The sequence below is a fragment of the Schistocerca serialis genome, chromosome 2, assembly GCF_023864345.2.
Source record: "Schistocerca serialis cubense isolate TAMUIC-IGC-003099 chromosome 2, iqSchSeri2.2, whole genome shotgun sequence".
In the NCBI taxonomy this organism is placed as follows: Eukaryota; Metazoa; Arthropoda; class Insecta; order Orthoptera; family Acrididae; genus Schistocerca; species Schistocerca serialis.
Window position 1 is genome coordinate 775,178,972 of NC_064639.1, and position 27,722 is coordinate 775,206,693.

Here is a 27,722-nt window from a genome sequence, read left to right on the forward strand (position 1 = left end):
TACTGATGAGAAATGAATCACTGGTTTACCACAAACCATACAGAGTAGCGAGAGTGCAGCCAATTCTGGAGAAATTCATAGATCAGCAGCTGAAGGATGGGATCATGGAGCAAAGTAATAGCCCCTGGGGGACGGGTGGGGGGTGGGGATGTAATTATCATTGTGCCCAACAATCAGCAGATGGATCACAAAAATACAGGTTTTCTTGCGATTATCAACACCTGGATGCCAACCCTTTCCTGAACATCATGGAAACCATAACTACTTAGGCCAGTGCAAGTATTTTTCAACAACGGACTTGAAAAGTGGCTAACATTGGCTGGAAATGGCTGCAGAGGACTGACCAAAAACAGCATTTTCTTTGTCATGAGGAGGAAACGTTTTGGACTGAAAAATGCGTCTGAAATGTTTCAGGGATTATTGGATGAGGTTCTCAGAGGTTTAAAACCACGTCAATGCCTGGTGTATATTGATGATATAATCATCTTTGTGAGTGACATGGAGCAGCACATACAATGCCTAAGGGAGGTATTCTTGAGGTTGAGGGCAAATTTAATGCTATGTACAGAGAAGTATAATTTTGCGTTAAAAAAGGTCACATAATTAGTAAGGTTGGGCATAAGACAGGCCTGATAGTAATTAAAGCCGTATATGTTTTTGCTGTACCTGACTCGGTAAATGTACTGCAACAGTTCATTGGTGTCGTGTGTTATTATAGAAGGTCCATAAAAGGCTTTGCAAGTACTGCCAGACCATTAACACATTTGATGAGGAAAGGTTCGAAGTTTTTATGGTAGGAGAATTGTTGGTACACTTTTCAGAAACTGAAAGAAGCTTTGGTAGTGAGTCCAGTCTTAGTGTCTCTGAATTTCAATAAGGAATTCATTCTATCATGTGATGTGCCCAATCATGCACTCAGTTGCATGCCAAGTCAGGAGGCTGAGAGAGTGAAACATCTGGTTGCCTACGCATCAAGGCAGACGAAGTCAGTGGAGAAGAATTACCACATGATGGACAAGGAAATGTTGAGCCATATCTATGGAATCACCTCATTTGAAGTGTTATCTCTATGGAAAGATGATTTGAGTAATAGAGGATCATGCAGCATTGCAATAGTAGTTGATGTTGAAGAATCTGTCTAGTAGGTTGACATCATGGGCAGTATGATTGAGTGAATTTTATTTTGAGGTTGTACATAATTCCAGAAAGAAACACAGCAATGCAACGTGAACCAGGTAGGAAAGTAATGGTGTTGCAAACAAAAGGTAATGAGTTAAAGGAATGTCATACAGCACAGAAGATTGATGAATGAAACAATATAATGAAAAGGAACCTCCAGAATGTCAACAGCTTCTCCCCAATTTGCATCACCTGGTCCTACTCAACCCAACAAGCCACCTTCATAGATGATGACCTCCACCTCAAAGATGGCTGAATCAGTACCTCTCTCAATATCAAACTTACTAACCACCAGCAATAACTCCACTTTGACAGCTGCCACCCATTCCACACCAAGATGTTCCTTCCATACAGCCTAGCTACTTGCAGTGACGAGTTGTCCCTCTCAAAATATACCGAGAGTATCACTGAAGCCTTCACTGTAATTAGCCTTCCAACTTTGTACAAAAACAAATCTCCCATGCCTTATATTTCCATTCTCTCACCACCTCCCAAAGTCTCACCGTCCAGTCACAGAGGAGCATTCTCTCGTAACTCAGTACCACCCAGGACTGGAGCAACTGAACTACATTTTCCATCAGAGTATCAACTACCCCTTCTCATGTCCCGAAATGAGAAATGTCCTGCCCACTATCCTTCCCAGCCCTCCCACAATGGTATTCTGCCATCCACTGAACCTACAAAATACACTCGTCCATCCTTACACAACCCCTGCTCCCAAACCCTTTACCTCACGTCTCATATCCCCGTAACAGACCTAGATGCAAGACATGTCCCCTACATCCTCCCACCACCACATACTCCAGTACAGTCACAAAATCACCTATCCCATCAAAGGCAGGGATATATGAAAAACCACTCATGTGATCTACAAGCTGAGCTGCAACCACTGTGCTGAATTCTGCATGGGCACAACACCCAACAAGCTGTCTGCCTGCATGAATGGCCACTGACAAACTGTGGCCAAGAAGCAAGTGGATCATCCTGTTATTGAGGAAGCTGCCCAACACGACATCCTTCATTTCAATGACTGCTTCACAGCCTGTGCCATAAGGATCCGTCCCACCAACACCAGACTATCTGCATTGCGCAGGTAGGAACTTTCCTGCAATATATCCTACGTTCCGGTAACTCTCCTTGCCTCAACCTTTGTTAGTCATTCTCCTCACCCATCCAGCCCCTTCCCTGTTCCCATTCCAGCACTACACAGCCCTCATTCCACTATCACACCCAGTCTTTTTACTTCTCTCCTTTTCTGCTACCCCCCCCCCCCCCGCCCCCCACCTCTTCCTACCCTCCGTCTAACCTTCTGACTGCACACAACTGCCCTCTACCCTCTCTCCACCTCATCCCTGTGTGCTCCCCAGCAACACTTCACTGCCCCCCCCCCTCTCAGCCCAGCCTCCTCCTCACCCTTACCCAGTCACCACTCCCATCATGCACTGGTGCTGCTGCTTGCAGAGTGGCTTCAGTTGCCAGAGACTGCGATCTTATGTATGTGAGTTACATTCGCGCATGCATGTCCGTGTGTGTGTGTTGGATTTTCCATTGAGATTTCATATTTTCCACTTCCGTTTTGTTTAAATTTTTATGGATGTAAATTACTAATCTGTCTACGAGTGTCATCTACGAGTGTCCTACCAAATGAAAAATGACATGAAGTTGTTTAAGCTTGAGGTTAAAATTACTTTTCGATAGTTTCTTTCACGATCTCAGGCTGATGTATGGATACTTACTTATACTTTCCCCAATAAAGTATTTCTGTAAATATGTTAGTAATCTTTCATGGATTCCAGTTACTATAATGAATAACTTTATAAATCCCACATATCCCTACAGATTTTATTAACTATTTCTGCCTTGGAAGAATAGAAATCTCCCAGAGCTCCATCGAACTTACACCACAGTACTATCATCCATTTCTCCAGCATCATTCCTTCTCTTCTATCATGGTACTAGACACTTCCTCAGCACATTTACACTAATATATTCTTTCAGTTTATATGCTCTGTGCTTAGCACTTGATATTGGTTTCCTATGTGCATTTCTCATATTAACAGTTTCACCTCTTGCCTGAAATTGCGATTAATCTTCTTGCATGTATCATAAGTCAATCCTAAAATTATTGCTAAACAGCTTCCCGTGGTTACACTTAAAAGATCTTTATTTTGTATGTTCTTTTTTACATTGTTTGTAAATTACTTATGCTCTTCACTGCCTTCACACTCTGTTCATTTATTAATGCTTTTTTTTCCATGCATAACTAACACAGTTTCATCAGTTATCAATGCCACTTTTGAAAACCTTTATTATACTAATGGTGGTTTCTTCTATCTTAATTTCTTGTTTAATCTCTTTGCTTGAACTCAGTCTAATGTTTTAATCCAAATGCCATCACTTCTAGTAACTGGAAATTCATCTCACAAGCTCTTAATTTGTTAAAACTCTCACCTCACATCAGTAGTATTGCTTTTATTTACTTTCCATTGCGACTGCTAACAGTAATTCGTACTTTCAACTAATATTCCTAGAAGTTACAGTCAAGTCTAACCTAAAATGCTCATATTTAAAGTTTATTTTTAGAACTTCAGTCTACACTTACACAATTGCAATTGGAGATCATAACTGCACCACAGTATGCTTTACTACTCTACACCTAGATTCTACAACTATGTCTGACAATATAGTCCAATCGATGTCCACCAGTGTCTGTCTTCTGCAGCTAAACCACTTTCTCTCTTACACAAGCATATCTACCTTATCTCCCTCTACTTGTTCTTCTTCTTTCAAAAGACTATTGTCCCTACGATCTTGCCTTCAGAAATGTTTTTTGAAGAATGTCATGTCTAATTAAGTGTCCATTGAGTTCTGTTTTGCATTGGCCTACAACATTCAGTAGTCTTTTCTTCCCTCCTATTTCTTGTAGGACTATCATTCATTTTTCTGTCAGCCCTGCTAGTCCTTGTAATTCTCCTTCAGCACCACATTTCTGCAGGTTCAAGGTGAGCTTTCTCGCACTTCCCTAGTGTCCAGGTTTCACATCCATATCTCAGGACATTCCGCATGCAGGTCTTACAAATATTTTCTTAATATGTTCAATTGAAGGTTGTTCAAACAATGGAAAGTCCAGACTGGAACAAAACAATTATGAAATAGAAGGTTCTTCTTATTTTGGGAGGCCAGTGTTCTTCTCTCAATTCCCTTGAAAAATATATTTTTCCTCCACAAAGTTACCAAAACAGTGAAATTCAGTCACTTTATTGAGTTGCTCACTGCCTATTTTTATGTCAATCTTAACTCCACCTCCTTTCTTGTGTACAACTGTGACATGTTTTCTTGGTATTTATTTTTAGTTTGTTGTCTTCCGAGTTAAGACCTCAAGCATTTTAATTAGTTATTCCTCTGAGCCTGCCACAACTGAAATGTCCAGGGTAAATCTGATGCAGTGAATATGAATACCATTCATTTTGATTTCTGTCACTTTTTTCTTTCATGTTGTTGTTGCCTCCTCAAAGAACATATTTTGTACAGTGACAGAGGGTATCCCTGTCTCATCACTCCAGCTGCTTCTTTCTTGTTACCATTAATATCCATTTCAGTACTTTGAACTTTTGTATATACTCAAAATTAATCGCCTTCCTCTCAGTTAAGCACTATTTTGCACATTGCTTTGAACAATAACTTCTAATCAACCAAATCCAATGCCTTTTATAATTCAACAAATTATGTAAATTTTTCTGTTTTGTTTAATTCCAATTTCCTCTTTAAATCTGACGTAGTGCCAATATTGCTTCTCTTGTTCCTTTCCATGTTCTGAAGCCAAATTGATCACTGACTAAGTTCCAATCTATTTTCTTCGCACTTCTCTCTCTAAATACTGACATCAACAGTTTTGAGACACTGACAGAAGGGCTAGAGTTTTATAATTTATAAAGGCCTTTCCACCAATTGCCCTCTTGGGTAATGCAGTAGTTCTACTTTTTATGAATCATATAATTCATATTATTTAGATACCATAGTAAATAATTTACTTTTGATTTTTTCAGTATAACTAAAGGAGCTCTGCAGAAAAGTCATTTGTACCCATTGCTTTATTTGATTTTAACAGGTTCAGTGCAAGGAAGAACTCTTCTTTTATTATTGGTGGTCCCTTGTTTTGTTCATCAATTAGTTTTTCATCTTCAATATACTCATCTAAACTTCCAATTTCATTCAGCTCCACTGTACAAATCTTCAATATACTCTTTCTATCTGTCACATTCCCTATGTTAATAACAGATTCCCATTTTTATCTCTCACAATGTTTTCTTATACTACCCAGTAATTATCATGGTATTAAACAGTAAAGGTTAACACAACGAACAACAAGCATGCAGAAAACAGGAAGTAATCTGGTAATGTAAAGCATCTAGCTGATTTTCAAAAGGAATAAAACATGACGAAATAAATTGTGCAGGGATAAAAAATGCTAGTGGTGAAGCTAATCCAAAATCTAAGCACAAAAAGCTGGTTATTGTGTTTGATGTGAAAATCAATATGTTTCCTCCTGTATGGACGCACCCACAGTTTACAATTTAACAACATTACTGCCAAGTGAAAGTGGCTCCCCTTACATACACATTATAACTGTATGTATCTCGAAAATTTTTATTTTTTATATCTATTACTCCCCGAGTTTTTATGATCAATATGACTATAGTACTATATTACAGTTCACAAATCTGTACAAATAATGAAAGAGAAATTGTCACTCACATGTGTATTTACACTGTTAACTCTCTTGCGAAGATCTGCAAGCTCTCTTTCAAATAACTGAATTTCTTCTGCGATTGCAGCTCTTATAACATTTGCTGTTATCTCATTGCTCTCTGTTGATGATAACGAATCAATGTTAGGCTGCACAATGTTATCAACTTTCACTGGAGTAGAATCAGTCCTACCGTCACCCTGCAAAAACAAAATTAAATTTATCTAACTACAGAAAGGCTCCTCCTAATTAGCTACTGAAAAATTAACTTTTTTGCTATGTGATTTGTTACTTACGGAAGCTACACTAACGGACGAAGCAGGAAACATAATGTTACTTTGAGAGCTCGTCATTGATGGTGCCACTTTATTTTGAGAGCTCATCACTGATGGTGCCAGGCTGCTTTGAGAGCCCACCACTGATGGTGTCAGGCTGCTCTGAGAGTTCATCAATGATGGTGTCAGGTTACTTTGAGAGCTCATGCCTGATGGTGTCAGGATGTTTTGAGAGCTCATCACTGACGGGGTCATGTTACTTTGAGAGCTCATCACTGACGGGGTCATGTTACTTTGAGAGCTCATCACTGATGGTGTCAGGTTACTTTGAGAGCTCATCACTGATGGTGTCAGGTTACTTTGAGAGCTCATCACTGATGGTGTCAGGTTACTTTGAGAGCTCATCACTGATGGTGTCAGGTTACTTTGAGAGCTCATCACTGATGGTGTCAGGTTACTTTGAGAGCTCATCACTGATGGCACCTGACTAATAAAAGAGGAAGTTAATGATGGTGCCTGGTTGCTCTGAGAGCTTATCGGTGATGGAGCCTGTGTCAAATTTGCACCTGACGATTTTCCTGTAGAAAAACCTGAAATGTTTCCACCAGCTCCACTTTGTAATGAATTTATAAAACTCATTGTTGGTTGGGGTTTTTCAGTAGCACTGGCCACAGAAGCTTTCACACTGAAGAATGGAGATGAAAATCCTGAATTCAGAATCCCAATTCCAGGTTCTGACACATTTGTCTGAAGGGTGGGACTAGAGGCTTCTTTCTGTAATGGTATACTCTGAACGGGGGCCATTGGCTTTGGAACACTGGCGTTTTCAAACCTGCAACAATTAAGAGATGTATTTTATGGTAACCTTCATAAAATTACAAAACAATTTTCTCTCTTAATTCCATCCGTGTATAATAGAAAAATAATCAAAAAGATGACGCTACTATACATACTTCGGAGCAAGATTGACTCTACTTCCAGTAGGACTTATTTCTGTTGCAGGTGACACATCTGGTGCCTTGCTAGAAAATAATGCAACAACACTCTCATCTGCCACTTTTTCTGGTGGTGAGCATACAGTAACAGCTCCAGGAATAACATTGATAACATAAAACAAGCACAGGACTCCTTTGTGAGACAGCAGATGTAACACAGGCATAGGGGGAATCATCTGGTTGTCACCTGGAACAAACATTTATATGGTTCTGACATGGATTCTTAGTTTTCTGTTTATGACTCTGCAGTATCAATAACAATCCAAGCAGGAAAAAAAAAGTTTACTAAAGAAAACCTGAATGTGAAAACGAAATAAATTTCAAAATTAAAGTAATACCATGATTTCTGTGCAACAAAGTTCTGAGTTAAGCAGGACTTATCAGTTACTGATATTACATAGGCCACAGAATTTTAAAATATATTTTATGCCTCATATTCTCTTTTACTGTACTCATTTTCACTGTCTACATCTACATCATCCTCTTCAGTCACTGAAGCACCCTCTGGATGAATGTCCACTTCTTGACCAGTATCATTATCTATATTACTATTGATCGACTGTTTTTCGCCAGGAACACCTTACCTTTCAATGAAAATATAATATGATGTCCCATGTTCATGTTCATATAGTCTTTTGCGAAGAAGCCATGGACTGTTCAGCCCAGGTCTCTTTTTCACAAACAGGAATGTGCTAGTAGTGCTGAGTGATTTGGTGACAAAGTTCTGTAACTCTTCACAAGTCATAACACTCCTGAACATGTGAAACATTTAAGTTTTAGTTGCTAATGCTGAAGCAAGATGATTCTATAATCTTTTTTTGGGCTCATTAGTGTAGGGGCACTAGATGGTTGTTATATAGGTCCAGTTCCTGGTGCACATTCTTAAATATTTCTTCCAACATTTCAAATGATTCTACAATTTTCTGATATTTTTTCCTCCACCATGTTCTGACATCAAGAGAGTGGTCACAATGCTCTGCATCCTGCTTTGCCTTTCAAGGCTAGATCCATTAAAAAGACATGCATGAAAGGTATTTGCTGCCGCTGATTGAATGTATATATTATGGTTTTTATTAAAATAACAGAATGTGGTTCATGAGAAGGTGTCATAATACTAACCACACTTGGTTTACATAAATCATTAATTCATGACCATTGCGCACACATGGCCATAGCTTTGCAAAAATGACGTTTTACTCTGAGCACTGACAAACAGAGACATTTGTGCATATTAATCCTAAATATTGTTCTTGGAAGTATTGATATATCTAGCTTTCATAAAACACTTTCCACTGTGGCATTCCACAACACGCAATTGTGCACTGCATATAATAGATCTGTTCAACTGCTCTTCTTTGAATTCAAGGTGGCAAATACCATAGACTGATCAGCTGCTCAGCACTGTCTGTCAGGGCACAATTTACAACTGGCATTAGCACTGTTCTCCAGCAGTTCTGGTTGCACTTGTCGTAAGTGTGCTTCTTAAATGTGGCTCTTCAACTGTGAAGTGGACAGTGGTACAACTTGAAAAGTCTGTATTGCAGTCAACAAATGCCCTGCGTGAGATAACCCCCTTACATATTCCATACTGAATATGTTACATCCCAAAAATAACAAATATACATCACCTCTTAACAGAAGTACATGTAATAACTAGTGCTCTCATCCCAAGTTTGCGAAACATGAGTACAGAATTTCATATGCACTGTATCTTAACCTTATGACAACCTCACATTATTCCTCAATTTTGTGTGAAAATTAAACCACTTCTCTCTCCAACAGTGCAGTCATATCTTCAAATTAACACTCTCCTTGTTCTGGTCATAAGTTTAAATACCACAAATGCCACTGTAAGTAATCTCTTTACCACCTGTAAACGAAAGAAGTCATTGCCTTATCACTGTCATAATCAGTATGATTACGCGGGTGAGCTACAGAAAAAAAAAATCCAAGGTTTAACGTTCAGTAACTATTTGGTGCTGGAATTATTGTCAATCGCCACATTTTTCATTCCTTGCAATGCTTTGGATACATGTAGAAAACAAATTTAGCCGTCATTTCTGCTAAATATAATTCAATTTAAATGTCAGTCTTTTGATATCTTTCTTTTTCCTATATGTTCCTGCTACAGTTCCTCTTGTGTTTAATAGCTACTATTCCTTTGCTCTGATTGATCCAGCTCATTTCATTAAAAAAATCCTTTACCAGTATTTTCTTATTTTTATGTGTATCAGGTTTTATAAAAAAACAATTGCATTAGCTAATTTTCCTTAATACTTTGACTCCACTTTAATATATCTGACATCAATAATGAATATTAAACACAATAATTATTCTAAAACTGAAATGCAAATTTTAATTAATAAAGTTTAAAGCAGTGTAGTATTAGACTAAAGGAAATATAAACACCGTTAACATGATTCTAACCCCAGGGTAGCTCATGAGTTGTGCTGGTATCCAGTGATAAGCCAATAGGAAATGTTTCCTGTTTGTCTGAAGACATTGGAAGCTCTGCTCTGCACGCATCTTCTTGCATCCACTGCTGCCAACTTACTTGATCTTCAGTCAGCCCAATCACCCCAACTTCCATACTATTAGCAGATGCAACAAGTATCACATTCCTATAACACAAAACTTCATGTAACTATGTTATGACAAATATAATTATGATATTTTAACAGTACCCACCACAAAATTGCAAACAGTTAAATTGTAAACAGCAGTTCTGACCATAACATACCATGTCTGTTGATGATGCAAATAAAACTGTGGTCTTCTCAATTCACCAGAGCTATAACAGATGTCATCAAAGTTGACAAAAGAAACAGCACCACTCTTTGGAGCATTAACGATTACCAGACCTGCAAAGAGGGACAAACACTATAAATAACAATGTGTTAACATGTAGCAAACTGCATACTGCAACTAATATGAATACTGACTCCAATGTTGACATAGTATTACTGTATGCACATAAAAATATTGCCCAATATAAAAAATGCACTCCCAACAGGAAAGAAGTCAATAAATGTGTGTCGATGACTAGGACTGAACCTGGAGACCTCCAAACCAATAGTGTTTACCATATTTCCAACAATCACAACTGCTGATACCTTAATTTTGAGCATGCTGGAACATCTCATCCTCAAAGACAAGAGAGCCACTATGGTGTTATTCTTTATAATGCACTGCCACCACACTTAAAGAGGTTAGAGAAGGAAACGTCTTTCACAGTAGAGTTAAAAAACATTTCTTCTTGATAAGTGTTTCTACGGTGTTAGTGAATATGTCAGCTAGCAGAAATACTATGTCCTTGAAATTGTCAAGTACCTTTTCCATCTGTTAACAGATGTATCATCTATCCTGTGTGTGAATGTGTGTACTACTCCTAGAAAAGGGCAAGAGCTCGAAAGCTTGTGTTAACAGCTTCCTATTACGTGTTTCTGTGCACCACATACCAGTGTGCTATAGGTAAGTTGTTGCCTCTCCCTAATTTTTCATATTTTTTCCATCCAGGAATTTCCATTATAGTTATAGATGTACCCAGCAAGGTCACTACAGCAGTATTAATGCACTGGAATCACATTCGGGAGGAGTGGGCCTCATATCCCACCTGGTCATCTTAATTTGGGTTTTCCATGGTTTTCCTAAGTGGCTACAGTGAAAGTTGAGATGGTTCCCTTGGCAAGACCATGGCTAATTCCCTGCCCTGACCTCATCTAATCTTATCCTAGTTAACATATGTTCTACATAAGTATATACACTTGTGCCGAATGGTCAAAGGATGAACAAATCAATAAAATAAATAAATAACAGCTAGGAAGTTGCAGGTAAATCAAAGTTCAATAAATGTTTCCTATCCAGATTATATAGATGGGTTTTGTTAGTAACATGTCGTTAATAAAGACTATCCATGTGATCTAGACAGAAAACACTTGCTGAATCGCCATGAGGTCACATTTTCCTTTATAGCAAGTGCATTATGCATTTGGTTCTCAAATGAAGGTAGAGAATGAAACATGGAAACTTAAGGGAATGACTAAATTGCCCCTCTGCTTAATGACCACGAAATGAGGAAGACTACAGGAAAATGGTATGTGGGTAGAACCTGAAGCTTTGTGTTTCACAGAAAATTCTCTTACCATGACCAAAAGCTTCAACCTAGTAAAGCTCTACCCTCATTTTGAGCCTGACTGTGAGGAGCACTAAAATGATTGTTAGTAATAACATGTCCACAAAAGGCAACAGACAATACAGTAAACAGATCAGTTTCAGCACTGCATACACTTTGGAGCAGAGGTAAAGACTAATTCTGGAAATGATGTCTTAGCAGAACTTAACACCCACACTGCACTCTAGTGTAACAGCAGCCATTTTGGAAAAAGGAGGAGGAGATTAGTGTTTAACGTCCCGTCGACAACGAGGTCATTAGAGACGGAGCGCAAGCTCGGGTGAGGGAAGGATGTGGAAGGAAATCGGCCGTGCCCTTTCAAAGGAACCATCCCGGCATTTGCCTGAAGCGATTTAGGGAAATCACGGAAAACCTAAATCAGGATGGCCGGAGACGGGATTGAACCGTCGTCCTCCCGAATGCGAGTCCAGTGTGCTAACCACTGCGCCACCTCGCTCGGTTTTTGGAAAAAGATATTTAACATTATGTACTGATGTTAGAGAAATTTGTACAATGTAAGTGATAAAAGTGTATGAAAGACACACACACACTTACCCTAAAACATATTTTGGTAGTGTCTGTCACAGAGATAATGGGAATTAATGTGGCAGAGAAGTATCTGGTTTTGAATAAGCATTTATGTATTAATTTTATGATTTACTTTCAGTCACAAGAAAAGTAGGTACTTGTTTCTAATGTGAGGGCAATCTCAAATTACAAACAAAGTGTAAACAAATCAAATTGTTGAGTACAGAATACACCATCTGGTGGAGCAAATAGACACAAACATTTAGACAATTGAATAGCATCACACATGGATAGCCCATAGTAACCCTTTACGTGGCACAATTCTAGCAATTTGTGTTTTGAACTTTTTCATATCATCCAATTTTCTCCGGGTCAACTTTACACACAACAGCACCCTAGCCTAGAGGCATTCTACTATTGTATTCTGCAGTAAAACATACTTCATTGACATAATTTTGATTCCACCACCTAAAGTAAACAGGTGACACAAGTGGCACCATCAATGTATACAATGCACCTACTGAGAGATTACGAATGTACATGCAGTTAATGGCACAAACTAAACAACAATAATATATTTTGGCATTTCTGTTTGCAAGCAGAATGTTACATAAGAAGTTTTCCAATTTTTATCCACCATACATAATTTTACAAAGACATTGACAACTTCCCACTGAAAATTAATCAAAACAAAAAATCTCACGGCTAAGCAGTTGTTAAACACATATCCAGGACACAATGCTAATTTCTACACACCTGGTCTCTCTGTTTCATTCACTTTGTCATGATACACAGCAGCAAATTGGTAATTTGATATCCAAGTGACATTAACAACTGAGACAGGGTTCTCAGAAAGTGTTGGAGCTGGGAGAGTTTTGACTGGCTTGAGGTCTGGTTTGTATTGTATAAGCTCTCCATAACGAGTACCAACAACAAGTTGTTTACCACGAGGACTCCAGCTGAAGCACCTGAAACAGATGTCTCACAAACATAACAAAATCACCCACAAACATAAAAAAGAAAATGATTACAATTTTACTTTATTCAGGCTCATTGAACTCCATAGCTGTTATTTAACTAAGGATTGTTGACAGGGGACAAAACCAGCCATGAATTTTGAGTGGTTGAGTGCTATCTCTTCAGCTCTTAACAAACATGATAACACTTCATTTAGGATGTCACAATATAAGTTTTGTATTATCAAGTCCAGTTAGTTTGCTGTTTTACACAGGCAATCTGAAGCATCATCAAACAATACATGGTTGATTATTTCTTAAAATTGTAACACCACTGTTACGCATAATGACATCCTTACACATAATGACATCCAAGGCCCTCACCAATATGTTCAAGAATAGCATACAAATACCAGTGAAGCAATATTCTCCATAAACTCGCAATAATGAAAGAAAAGGGGGAGATAGTTGTGAAAATGTTTCAGCTGATCCAACAGGTCAATGTTTAAGCCAGTGAAACATTTAAGAAGAAAGTAAGAACTGTACAGAATTAATATAAAAAACATAAATACAGAGGAAGAACTGTCCATTAGTAAGCCTCTAAACCAACGTACATCCACACTAATGCTGAACATAAAGCACAGTAGGTGAAGACTGAAAATTCATCAGTGGAAAGCATTCTTATGTTACTGATAATATGAAGGTATATTATTAGTTGTTAATTCACTAGTTTCACAAATCTGGTTACAATTTACGCATCATAATCAAACTACTACTGCTACTTCTTCTTCTTCTTGTCAAAACTTTTCTGCTTGTACAGATTATTCATACAATCAGTTTACTATAATAAACAAACTAAATGTGCAAACATACATACGCACAAAAGTAATCAATCAATACACGATACTGTAAACTTACGCAGCCTGAGCTTCTGGAGGAAGTGTTTTTATATCAGTTCCTGTAGATTTGAATTCATAGACACCCACAGTTCCATCTGATAAGCAAGTAGCAAAGATGTTTGGTATCCCTGGATTCCAAGTAAGATCCAAGATGTGGGTATTCAGGCTGGCTGATAACCTTACTTCATTCAGCAAAGTGATATTCTGCAGGACACAAAACACAGGTTAACAAATTTATAGTTAGGAACACATCTGTTATGTATACAAGGCAAAACTTCTTTCTCAAACTCATGTACAGACTAACATTAATTTCATTTCACAATGATTACATGCTTCCTGGAGTCTGTGAAACTGAACACGGCTTTAAATGGGAAATGTGCTAGTACTAGCATAGTATAGTTTAAAACAGTCATTATTAGACAACAACAAAAAATGTAAACTTTTCAAAACATATATTTAACAGTGGAACAAAGTTCTTATATTTATTTTTTCTGAGTGGAAACAAATACACTAACTCCACCTTTTGTTACTAGAATATATTTCCTTCCATGATTATGGCGAAACAGCAGCAGTTTCTCATTCAATGATAGAAATTTTGTACAATGATGCCTCTCCATGTACAAATTCAGTTTTCTGTCGAATGTACATGACCCTACCCAATTCAAATACACAAGAAAATATATTATGGTAACATCCTGTGGATACTGTTTTCTTTAGAATACAATTACTTCCTTACCTTCAACAGAAAATACTTAATACTTATCTGAAAGATAAACTTTTTTCAGTGTAACCGCATAGTGTTTACATCTAGTTAATTTAACAATGCTTCATAATTACTGTAAAGCCGGTCATTCCTACAAAAGCTAAATCAATTTTCATGTCAATGGTAAGTTGCAGTTCCACCCTTCTACTTTGACCGGTGATGTAACTGTGCTGTGTGACATCATGGTGGCATGATATTTTTGAGGTGGGTCATGTTTGTTGACAATGTGTTGTGAGCTGCATGTTTATGTTTCAAAGTCTTCTTGAAATAAGACAATCTCGGTTTTAAAATTTTTTTGTTTACTGGAAATGACGCTCTTCGCCCTTTTGAGGCATCAGGAGTTTGGCGTAAAAATTAATGTGGTAAACCAACATTTGTCCATTAACACATTATTTCCTGTAAATAAGAATATTTTGCAACTGAGGCTGTCTTATTTCAAGAAATTCCTAACCGGTTCCTGTACCAGGTGCCCAGTATGGAATGGAACCACTTTTACGTTTGTGCTAGTGAGTCATCTGACACTTTGATTCAAGTGTGTTAGGTTGTTATTCGAAGCGTCTGTGTCAGTTTGTTAGTGAGTTAATTTGACTCCATATTGTGACAGATGGATTTGTGATTGTCAACAGAATTATTACCGCTGTGTGTTTCCTTTTTTGCCAGTCATAGATTAGCTGCGTAGGTCTTTGCTTGTAGCAGTGATCAAGTTTCTGCAGTCATTTGGGGTGACTGCAGATGATTTTGGTACTTTTTTTATTTTTAAGCTTTTTGTTGCGTGTGAGTGAGGGGGGAGGAGCAAGCACAGCCTTGATTTACATGATGGTGGCTTTTGTTTATAAGTACTTTTTGGGGTGTTTGTTTAGTGTAATGTGTATGGTATGTATGTTTATAGCTATCTGTGTCTATCTAAACTATGAATGATATCAATATAATGGATAGAAACATTCCACGTGGGAAAAATATGAATGATGTTGGTTTTCACAAATTTCAGGTTTTTTCTTGCTAGCATTTGGTACTAGTGTTGGATTGTGGTTGGTAGGCATTTTAGATATTGGTTTACCATCATTGGTTAGGTTATGCTTTTGATATTAGTTATAAGGGTTTCGGTTTATTGTACTGTGGACTGGTTTTCGATAGATGGAGCAAGTGAAGGTGTGGGCAAACTATTTGAGAATTTGTGTGTGTTGGTTTTTGGTACTGAGGACTTTGTTTTAGCTGCCATATAGACCAACTGAAACTTTTGGTATCAGGTTTTGGAGATTTGTGTGGTTTCAGCATATCAAGGGCTTCATACAGCTATGAGGGTCAAGTAAAATTTGCGGTATCGGGTTTTGGAGTTGTGTGTGGCATCCTGGTATCAAGTGCTTCCGAGTTATATAGGTCAAATGAAATTTGCGATACTGGGTTTTTGATTTACAGGTGGGTTACTGATATCGTGGTCTTTGTTTGAGGTACATAACTGAACAGAGATTAAGAACAGCAGTAGTTTTCATTTTTCCGTGTGTGTGTGTGTGTGTGTGTGAAATGCTTGTGCATTCAATTTTTGAGTTAATAGTTGTTTTGGAATAGTGTCCCCTCCTAAAACTCCCTACTTCCTATGGTTGCCCCTTTAGTTTCATTCTACTGCTGGAATAAAGTATTTTGTATGTGATTTATGTTTGCTTGCAGCTGTAGTGAGCAATATCATGGTCACCATATTGTATATGCTTGAAATAGGCGTAGCCTACTCTACAAGTTGGCTGTGAAATAGGGGTGTTTGCCACCTCAATGGCATCAGGGATCAAAGGAAATTGGTGACATCACAACTTTCTGTTTTGCCAAGTTTTCTGTAAATTTTATTCAAAAAACTTACTTTTACTGTTGAAAGATTCTCTTTACCTATGTTGAGTCATCTAACTGAATTCAACTGTTTGTCATTATAAAACAGTTTGGCAATGGTTGGACCCACTTCTCCCTTTTTCTCAGCAAGTGGTGGTTCGGTGTTTTGACTAGTCCGCTATGGTCCTCTATTTCTTTCAACCCCATTGTAAAGCCTCCATTTCTGTCTGTTATACTTAATATGATCAGTAATCTGTGCAATTTATGCTGATAATCATTTCTGAGAATATGCAACACTTACTCTTTCTATCACCAAATATGGAAGTAGCTGTAAACAGTTTGGTCCAAAACCACTCCTCGCAGCTCTGTGTGACCCCTTTCTTGGTGCAGGTTCACTATAGACCATGTTACTTGTTTGGTTTTGATGTGTAAGATCAAATGCCAAAAATTAAAAAAAAAATATCTGGGACTTTATGCAATACACTTAATACGAAACTCTAAATAATTTGCATACTGGCCAATGTTTGGAAATGAAACAGCTAGCCTCGCTTCCTCCTCCTAACAAGTGGGTCCCTTTTAGAATGGGCACTCAGTCACCCAACTTCTGTCCCAATCCCCCCTACCACCACCCCTCCTACACAGAGCTTCAGGTACCACGATTTACTTCCACGTGTTTATCTCTGCAGTTAACTACTTACAGCCTTCCTGTCTCTTTGACAGGAAGATTAATGTTTAACGTTCCGTTGACAGCAATAGCATTAGATACAGCAAACAAGCTCCAATTGGAGCAGGATGAGGCAGGAAACTGGCTATGATTAGTCAAAGGAAAAATCCAGTAATTGCCTTAAGTAGGTTGCACCAGTTTTAGTGATGTATCAAGTGTATGCACACTGTTCATTGCGTGTTACCAGTACCTGTAGTAACCAAGCTTTTTATGATACGTTCACTTTTAATTCTTTTATATCCCGTATATCTTGTGTACGTAAGACAGAGTACTAGTATAAATTTCTCTTCTTTTCTTTATAGATCTGAAGATGATGGTCCAAACAATCTAAACTGATAATCTGGAATACAATTTTTGGTCAAGATTACTTAAACTTAAATTAAGCAATCAGATTATATGCTCCACAGCTCAACCATGTCAAGTTTTCTATGGGTTAATAACAATATATTCAATGACTAAAGGCTCTTGGGTTTCCAGCTGGATGGCCATTTTGAAATACTGCTAAATTTTGGCAAGTGTCATACCCCTCACCTTCTAGCAAATTCATAAGATTATGAGCATGACAATAGATAACACTTCACAGTATTTCATCACTGCCACCCAGCTGGAAACCTGAGTGCTTCTCACCAGTAGTACATGCCACAAAAGTCTACAGTCACAAATGCTTAAGAGTGACTCAAAATTTGTCATCTTTGTTACCAACGAATTGGAGACTAAATGTTATCCATGTACCTATGCAGGAAGTCACTGAGCATTGATTTTGGCATATTTATACTCTAATCATTGATCACCATCCCATCAGAGCAAAATGGAGAATGGAATTAACTATGTTCTTGCTTAACTGGCTGTTCTGAAACTCATTTTTTGTATGTTATGTCAATGACAGAAAATCTAAATTTATACTTTTGTAATTAGGATCAGACGTGGCTGCTTTCGTATTTGACTGAAGTGGTTTACTACAATACCCCTGTAAATTGTGTCCATCTCACAAACATCTTCAAGGAATAATTTTGAGCATATTATCTTTTCACAGTTTCTTAACTAGAAGGCAAATCAATTGTTTAAGATTCACACTAACGGATGGCATTCACCAACAGGTTTTTTTCCCTACAACTTCTTTTTTCGTCCCAGAAACTGATTTGAGTGACTACAGCAGCTTCATGGTTGTCAATAAGCCAGCATAAAAAAAAAAAAATTACCAGCATGCTGAATCATGTGACAGGATACAGCCTATTCCAACACTAACCCACAATCAAAGCAATGAGAAAGCTTACCTTTGATAAGAAAGATGATACGCTGTAGATCAATGCATGGGGGCAACCGTCCTTTTTTACCGCAATCACAATACATGACTGGTCACAGCTTATGCTCAGATGTGATGGCTGGTTGCCAAGGTTTAGCTTACGATGAGGATACTCGGTTAAAGACTTATTTCCGTGTGCTTCACTGTTTACAACAGCAGAAATAATTATTGCTGTGAAAGAGAGGTGGCAAATATTAAAACAAATTGTTCAATCGAATGCTACTCTCCACAACAGCACCTATTTAAGTTAGCTGTTTTCTTAATATTAAATCTATAGCACTTATTACTTAACTCAAACGCATCACCTTAATTTTAAAATTTCTGTATCACAGAAAATAGCTTTCGATATTCGTAAGTTTTTCAAATCTACGGCATAAAACACAAAGATTTCAAACTACCTTGCACTCCGCTCGGGCATCCAACGAAAGCCAAGTTATATTTGCTGGCTGTCGCGACAAGATTAAGGTAACCACTGTAATCAAACTCTCCATCCGAAAAAACATTAAGACGACATATCAACTTGAACTGGAACTCCTGAAACCATAGAAGGAATACATCAAATGCTTGTGTGCGACTCGTACGATCAGTAGCCACATCATTTTTATACGCAGTCTCAAAGAAAGAAATTACTGAATACCTGGACTTCTTTTGAATCCAACGGCTGATTAACTGTCATTTTTCTATTTTTTGTAGGATGTGTTCACATTCCGTACTAAAATCTAAAGTGTTGTCATCACATTAACTCCCACTCGTCCGCAAACTACTTTCAAACAGCCACTGTCTGTATACAAACGCCCGTGTTGTGCTTCCGAACTTCGCAATTCATCTGTCTTTCCACTGTAGCCAACACAGAGAAAATTACAATATCAAAAATGCTGGGGAAGCATACATTATCGATATTGGAAGGACAAGGGGCACAGCCTACTTTGCTGTATAGTCGACTGTGACAGGGACCAACAGCAGCGAGAACAGTATCTGGTAAACTTTGACCAAAAGTGTTTAGTTAAGTATCCCATAGATCATTCGAACGATTCTTTTATCGGAATGTGGACCGCGTCAGTTTACAGGAAATGTATAGGTGATAAGTGTTAACATAAATGAACACATTTTTTTAGTTCTACTCATGCAACCAGTATTAAAATCAGTCAGTTAAGATGCCTAATCGCTTGAAGAGGTACCTACATGACGACCATGGGTGAACATCGCATATTACTCTTACTGCTTTTACTGCTCGGTTTTATGCAACCAAAATTTTCTTTGTAAGATGTGAATTACCCCAGAAAATTACTCCATAAGACATTATTGAGTAGAAATATATACATATATCTGGACGTCGATTTTTTTCTTTCCAAGACTAGTAAATATACGAAGAGCAAAAGTAGCTGATCAATTGTTTGAGAAGATCAGTAAAATGCTTCTTCGAGTTCAAGTTTTCATCAATATGTACACTCAAAAATTTGGAACATTCTACCCTATTTACTGAGCCCTGCTCATGTTCTACATCAATTGTTGGTATGACTCTGTCTGTTGTACAGAACTGAAAATTGTGTATTTTCTCCAAATTAAGGAAGTGTGCATGTGCGTTAATCACTTAATAATTCTTTGAAGAACGTCACTAAAAATCTCTTATGTTGCTTTCCCTCTAGTGGGATTTACTACAACACTAGTATTGTCCCCAAAAAGTACCAATTTTGCTTGTTGAATACTAAGTGGAAGGTCAATCACATGTTTATAAGGAATAGAGAAGGACCCAGAATTGAAGCCTGTGGAACTCACTTTGTGAAATTCTCCCTGTCGCAAAAATTTTCTACCTTTCCAACATTGCTGTTTAAATTATCAGAACAACGTTTTGCATTCCGATTTTAAAGTACATTTCAAACCAGTTACATATAAAACCATAGATCCCATTGAGTTTTCGTAAGTGTGTAGCATGACTGACACAATCAAATTAATTGGAACATTCTACCCTATTTACTGACCCCTCCTCATGTTCTACATCAATTGTTGGTATGACTCTGGCGATATTTTCTTATTCAAGGCTTGTAATCTTTGATGGGTGAATATATAAATAGAAGTCTCAGTCGAGCAACCCTTCTGGGAACCAAACTCTGATATCCGAAGTAAATCGTTTCTGCTTAAGTTGGAGACTACCCTTGAGTACATTACTTTTTCAAATATTTTAGGGAAATATGTCAGTAAGGGAAATGGACAAGAATTGTGTAAGTCTTTCTTGTGACCTTTCTTATGAAGAGGTTCCCTGCACTGGAGATCCATTTCATATATCACTCAGGACACTGCTTATTAAGATGGAAACGTTGAAACATCTTTTCAGAGTTCTGTTTGAAATTCCATCAACGCAATATAAGTTTTTTTCTAGAGTTTTTAGAATTCTATTAATTTCAGTAAGGATGTAGATTCTTAAAGTTTTGTGGAATGGCATGTTTACTCTATTCTCTTGCTTCTTCAACTGAAACTTTTAAACCTATTTTTGTTGCTACATTTAGAAAGTGGGTGTTAAAAGTATCACCCACTTCTGAACTATCAGGCACAACATTTTCTCTTAGTTTAATTGTTATGGTATCTTGTACAGTGTCATTATATGAGACACTGTAAAGTTCCATAGCAGTTTTTGTAATTCTGCAGGCTTTCGTGGCGATTGTCACTGAAGTTAAAATCTTTTGGGTTGTTAGGCTGCGACCACTTCTTCAGAGAATGGACGTTTCAATCCCTCTGCTGTGATTTCCCTAAATCACTCCAGGCAAATGCCGGGATGGTTCCTCTGAAAGGGCACGGCCGACTTCCTTCCCCATCCTTCCCTAATCCGATGAGACCGATGACCACGCTGTCTGGTCTCCTTCCCCAAAACAACCAACCAACCAGTCCCTCTGCTGGGATCTTCTTCAAGATCTTGTGGAGCCCACTGTAGATCGAGCACTGTCAGAGACCAGTGTCACCTTCTCTTATGAAGGGGTGTTTCCCATACTTGTGCTGGAGAAGTGGGATTATTGAGTAAGAAGTCTTGGGCTGCCATTGGTGGGTCATCATCGTTGGATAGTAAGAGAAGTTTCCCGCGCTAATGCCAAAGGAGGGGTTATTGGCTAAAACTCTTGTGGCTACGATTGGTGGGACAACGACATTGGTTGGAACGGAATTTTTCCCGCACTTATGCTGGAGAAGAGTGTTGTTTAAAATTCCTCCTGTTGCCGTTGGTGGCCACACAACTTTGGCTAGAAGTGAAACGGGGAGATCATGTAGGGGGGGGGCATCTTTATCCAAAATATTATTGTCCGCAAATGTGGTTTCTAAGGCATTGTTTGTATCGCTTCACCATTGTATTTAAAACAGCTCAGTCGAAGACACAAAACACCTGGAGCAACTTTCTCCCTTATGATCTCCATTGTATCTGATACTGGTATGTTAATAAATAAAGATGTCACATCGAAACTAAAAGAATGTCGCTTGTGGATATCTTCACCATGTGTATAATTTCTAAAAAATATCTCGAATCTTTGACAAAAGTATTGGTTTTTCCAACTAGATGTCTCAGTTTTCCAGGTTAATGACTTGCTAAAAAGGAGGCTGGCATGATAATCCCATTCACTATAGGTCTCAAAGGAACCGATTCCTTGTGTATCTTGGGTAGTCCATACATTCTGGACTGGTATTTGAGGCGTTTATTTTCTTTGTAATACAGCTATCCATTCTGGAGTCTGACATCAAATTTTTAACTTTCTGAACGATTCTGTTCGTCGGATCATTTTTTAACTTGTGGCACACAGCATCAGCTAATAGCTGTTCCATCTTTTTGTGACATTCCACAGTGTTCATAGCAACTATAGCATTCCCCTTATATGATTTCGTCACAATCACGCTTTCGTTTTTCTTGATCATCAGGAGCTCTCCTTTCCTACACCTATATGTGGCTTTCTGGTGGTTTCGATTTGCCTAGAAATCTCGACACATCTTGTCTCCTTTTGCAGTCTGCATCTTCGGAAGACAAAACAACGATGCTTCGACAACACTTAAATTTCTCGAATCGGGAATTCTCTTCAGCATAGTTGCGAAGTTCAGACCCTTGTCCTGGACTGAAACAGTTGCTTCATCGAGTATGTTTGACGAGAAATTCACCACTACTCGTTTCGGATCCCCAGTGGTGTGTTTCTTGTACACTTTATCCGTTCGTTCGTATAACTCCTCTTTTTGTTCCATAGCATTGAAGTCTGAAAATCTTGCTAAATGATTAATCGTTATTCCGTCCACTTTGTCCCAGTCTTGAGGTGAGAGAGCTGTCACCAGTGAAAAATGCAAAGCAATTAACATGAAGCTAGCATAATAAAACTCCCTTCTGGGTTGTTAGGCCGCGACACATTTCTTCAAATAATCGACATTTCGATCCCTCTACTCGAATCTTCTTCACAATTTTGTGGTGTCCCCTCTAGATTGAGCAGTGTCACAGACCAGCGTCGCCTTCTTTCATAAAGGGGAGTTTTCCCGTGCTTGTACTGAAGAAGCGGGATTAATGCGTACAAAACTTTGCGTTTCTTACTCATTAATCCCACTTTTAGAGCACAAGCGAGGGAAATCGGACCATCTGTCATAAGCGTCTGCAAAAAGGGTCAAGAGGGAGCACTTGTCCCCTTCTGTAATCTGGACACAGCCCTTTTATGCATTACAGAATTCTCTAGCAATCACTGTGCGCGACTCCACTAAACTGAAGATTTAGAATTGCTGATGAGAAATGAAGCTGATTCTACTAGACCATTTGAGGATGGTTTTGGGCGGTTTCCCACATTCATGTACTCGTATATTGGCCCTGGTTACATGTTATCCAATCAATTTAAAACAACGTAGCATTCATTATATATTTCTAGTTTTCTTAGCTGTCACTCAGCTCATGGGAAATTATGCCAGTTCCTTGGTACGGTTGCAGCTCTGGTCTGCACTCAAGATAGGTACAAAACCTTACATGACTGAGCTGAAATAATGCCTTTAATTTTTATCTGTGGCTTGCTCATTCAACCCTTACTGAGCACAGAGAGGAGTTAGTCTAACACTATGGAGCACGAATTTCGTCACTGATTCCCAACACATTAAACATGGTTTTAGGATATATGCTAGTCATCCACCCCCAGTTTCCATAAGGACGTTCTCGCACCTTGATTCAGAAAGAATACACAACTGTAGTTTATCCTTTGTCTGTGGGAAAACAAAACCCTGATGGCTTGCTAAATCTGTATTCAGTTTTACACGACAGAGCCAATATTGCACACTCAGAGAACACAGCAATGCTATATTTTAGGTATTTACGTCTGCACTTAATTCTAAACACATTACTCAAAAATATCATATTCTGTGCTAGAAGAGTGCAGAAAGAAGTGTGAAATTTTAAGGTCAAAAAATTTGTTCTCCAGGTCTGCGACTTTCTTAAAGTCTATAGGAGCAACACAGCGCCACATGCAGTTAAGGAGCTACAAATTCTGCAGTACAGTGTTCGCATGCTAAACAATTATGCGACAAATGGGAAAGACGAAGATTAACTTTGTGCAGTCCCAGACTTTTAAAAGTTTATTCTATTAGACAATTTGAAGATTTTTTAGGAGGTTTCCCACATTCATGTAGTAGTTGTTGGCAGTGGGTTATACTTTATCTAACTAACCTAAAACAATGTAGCTTTCAAAATACATTTTGTTCAACTTCAGTTATGCTGGTCAACGCCAAACAATATAAACCTTGAAATGCAAACAATTCATTTAAATGAACAGCTGTGAAGTTTTAAATGCAAACTTTTATGGATGGCATCAAAGTTGAATAAGCCATTTGAAAGTTTATGTCTTGTTTCTCCACTTTGAGGAGTATTATTGTGACATTTTTGTTGATATCTAGCAGGATTTTCCCAGTCATTCTGACTTCTTTTCCTGTTTCAGATTTTTAATTTTCAGTTTCAACCTAACATAGTGGGAGTGGGAGTATTTTACTTTTCTGAATATTTTTAGCTTTATTTCATAACTTGTTGCGCATCCTGAATTTAATCATATAAGGATGTAATTTTAGATCGTTGAATCGAACAGATAACATCCATATTCATGAAATAACAGAAAGAGATGTACTTTGCATAAAATATTTAAATATGCTTACCATTTACGAACCGAATTTATCTATTTTAAAAAGAGTAGGTAGATTATTGTCAATCATTTGACAGTTATTTTTGTGTAATTCTTGTCAAATTTACTACTTGAGGCATGATAAGTTTCCAGGCTCACTGAATGAGCAAATATCGAAAATGACAAGTTTTGAATCGTGACCCCCATGGAAAAATTTCTGTGGACTCCAATGCATATTGCCACACAACACTTCCATTCATAACATTTGGACCATATGCAATACACAATTGACGACGAAGGTGTACTACTGAAACGTTTTGGCCCAAAAGAAATCTAATTACCGCTCGCACTTCACATTTAGCGGGAATTTTTATTCCAGCCCTCATGTTTTGAGTTTATAAGAAGTGAATGTGAGAAAGAACTGTCACACCCAGACACTTACTGAATCAGAGAACATTCACAAGCGATGGAAGCACTCTGCACACTAACACTAGTGCCATGCTTAAACAGCAGTTAATTTCAAAATACTACTAATATATGGAGGATAACAGGAAAAAGAAAAAATAATTAACATCATTCATAGCCCACAGAATTTCCAAAATTTTGAAACTAAGTTTCAGTTTCCCTCAGATTCCTATGACTTGAGGCGATCAGATCTGTGTTGAGAGTCCACAGATGTCTCCACTGCCAAGGCTGTTGTCTGGACAGCAGCCAGTTGATAGTTTGTTGTCCACTGATATCTGTTACACAGTACATGACTCTGATCCAAGAATATGAGGCAAAACCACTTAACTGTTTATACTGCGTATTGGAGAAGAAAATTTTTCCAAGTTTGTACCACCTGGCTGTAGAATGCTGGTTTGTGAGAACAGAATTGCACTTGTAGATTCATAACTTCTCTGAAGTTTGCTGTATTGCAGTTAGGCAAAAACTTTTCATCTATCTGTGCATGCTTGAAGATTATTAATGTGTTTTGGGTTATGAACCTTACATCATACAGGAATAACATTTACTTTATTCTATAGTCACATTTTTGTTTTGTCTAATGTCTACCTATTTTAGTACCAGATACCATTATCTGGCTATCCTAAGGTCAAAAAACAACTTAAATTTGGGTCTGTTAAAGCTCAGCATTGACCTTCACTTCTAGTATATGACACACTTGGATAAGTGAGCTGCGCATCAGATGTTATGGACTGCCTGCTTTTTAAGGTTGCAGTTTATACCATACATTATCAGTCATAGACAAAAATATTTTTCAGTGTTTCTTAAAGGACGTTTTAACTATGTGCTATAAAATATTGACTGTAGGATGGCCTGTTGATGGTACTTGATATTGAAATTGAATAGAAGGAGTGAGCCATGAGGAAACTCTTCAGTTTAGACTTAAAAGTGTTTGGGCTACTGCTAAGATTTTTGAGTTCTTGTGGTAGCTTATTGAAAATGGATGCAGCAGAATATTGCCACCTTTCTGCACAAGAGTCAAGGAAGTGCATTCCACATGCAGATTTGATTTCTACCTAGTATTAAATGAGTGAAAGCTGCTAACTCTTGGGAATAAGCTAATATTGCTAACAACAAACGACATTAAGGAAAATATATACTGTGAGGGCAATGTCAGAATTCCCAGACTATTGAATAGGGGTCGACACCACATGTAGATCAAGCAGCCCGTTTTTGAGCCAAAAATACCCTTTTTGAATCAGAAGAATTACCCCAAAATATAATACCATATGACATAAGCGTATGAAAATATGCGAAGTAGACTTCTTATTTCAGATACTGTTCTAATGGTAAATAAAGCAACATTTAGTTTCTGAACAAGATCCTGAACATGGGCTTTCCACAACAGTTTATTATCTATAAGAATGCCTAGGAACTTGAACTGTTCCGTCTCGCTTATAATATGCCCACTCTGTCTGATCAAAATATCGGTTCTTATTGAATTGTGAGTTATAAATTGTAAAAACTGAGTCTTACTGTGATTTAGCATTAAATTATTTTCCACAAGCCATGAACTTATTTCATAAACTACATTATTTGATATTGTTTCAATATTACGCACAAGATCCTTCACTACCAAGCTGGTATCATCAGCAAACAGTAATATTTTAAATCACCTGTAATACTAGAAGGCATATCATTTATATAAATAAGAAACAGCAGTGGCCCCAGCACCGAACCTTGGGGAACGCCCCACTTAACAGTGCCACATTGGGACTGAACATCACTACCACTCTCAGTATTGCGAAGAATTACCTTCTGCTTTCTGTTCTTAAAGTAAGAGGCGAAGCAACTGTAAGCTACTAATCTTAAAGGATGTTTTAACCATGCACTATAAAATTTTGACTGTAGGATGGCCTGTTGATGGTACTTGATATTGAAAATGGATGTCACTATACAAAACAAAAATGCAATTATAGACAAAAGCGAATAATTTTTCTGATTTTCTTCCAGGATGTCTGCTCCTGAAAGTTTTGCATGAGAAGGTCTTTGAAGTTTGCAAGGTAGGGTAGTTTAGTTTGTAGAGCACTTTCCTGTAAAAGGCAGAAGGTCTCAGTCCAGCACACTATTTAAATCTGCCAGCAAGTTTCAATCACTAACATATACATAATTCATGTACTTTTATATTATACCATATTGAAATGTAAACTAAAAACCATTAGTATAGTCATAAACTATATACTCTTGTTGCATCATATATATTGTTGCATACATTGCAGAACAAAAACTACTAGTATAAACATAAGAAATATACTTGTTTTGTATAATGTTACGAAAAGTTTGTACTGCCATTGCAGGCTCACTTGGAAAAGACAAAAATTGCCAAAATGAGTTATAAAGCGCCAATTGCAGTAAAATATTAGAAGAATGTATATAATATGTCCATCTTCAAACTAATATGTGCTGTGGACCCATCAAAAAGAAAATTGCACAAATATGGATACATTCTTAATGTAACAGCCAATCAGTTTATTATACTGAAACAGAAACTGGTCAGTGTCATAAATACATTCATACCTATCCCACACTTCAAAAACAACAAAGTGTTCACAATCTGCAAACCAATCTCTTTTAAACAAGTCTATTATTTTCACATTCTCTTCTGAAAATGAATTTTGATTGCAGCCAACACCGATGACTTTACATGTGAGAACTGAACATTATTGTGAATTAAACAAACAGTCTTCTTTTAGAGAGCTGATATTAATACCTCTTATACTTACACTGAACGATATTTTGTCAATAGAAACTGACATTTTCAT

General features: G+C 37.7%; 1 protein-coding gene across 3 annotated transcripts in view; it reads right to left on the reverse strand.

The window, feature by feature from the left end:
- The window catches only part of LOC126457997 (nuclear pore complex protein Nup214), a 131,309-nt gene extending 112,142 nt beyond the window's left edge, over positions 1-19,167 (reverse strand). For 2 of the 3 annotated variants that reach the window (XM_050094768.1, XM_050094766.1), the window contains exons 1-10: positions 18,993-19,167; positions 18,754-18,889; positions 18,327-18,526; positions 13,770-13,954; positions 12,652-12,863; positions 9,937-10,057; positions 9,624-9,817; positions 7,155-7,383; positions 6,223-7,033; positions 5,935-6,126 (exon numbers count right to left, since the gene is read on the reverse strand). In XM_050094768.1, the coding sequence (XP_049950725.1) occupies positions 5,935-6,126; positions 6,223-7,033; positions 7,155-7,383; positions 9,624-9,817; positions 9,937-10,057; positions 12,652-12,863; positions 13,770-13,954; positions 18,327-18,526; positions 18,754-18,889; positions 18,993-19,031 (2,319 nt within the window). In that variant the 5' untranslated portion in view covers positions 19,032-19,167. The remainder of the gene's footprint in view (positions 1-5,934; positions 6,127-6,222; positions 7,034-7,154; positions 7,384-9,623; positions 9,818-9,936; positions 10,058-12,651; positions 12,864-13,769; positions 13,955-18,326; positions 18,527-18,753; positions 18,890-18,992) is intronic. The other variant, XM_050094767.1, reaches the window with a different exon arrangement.
- Positions 19,168-27,722: the final 8,555 nt, after the last annotated feature.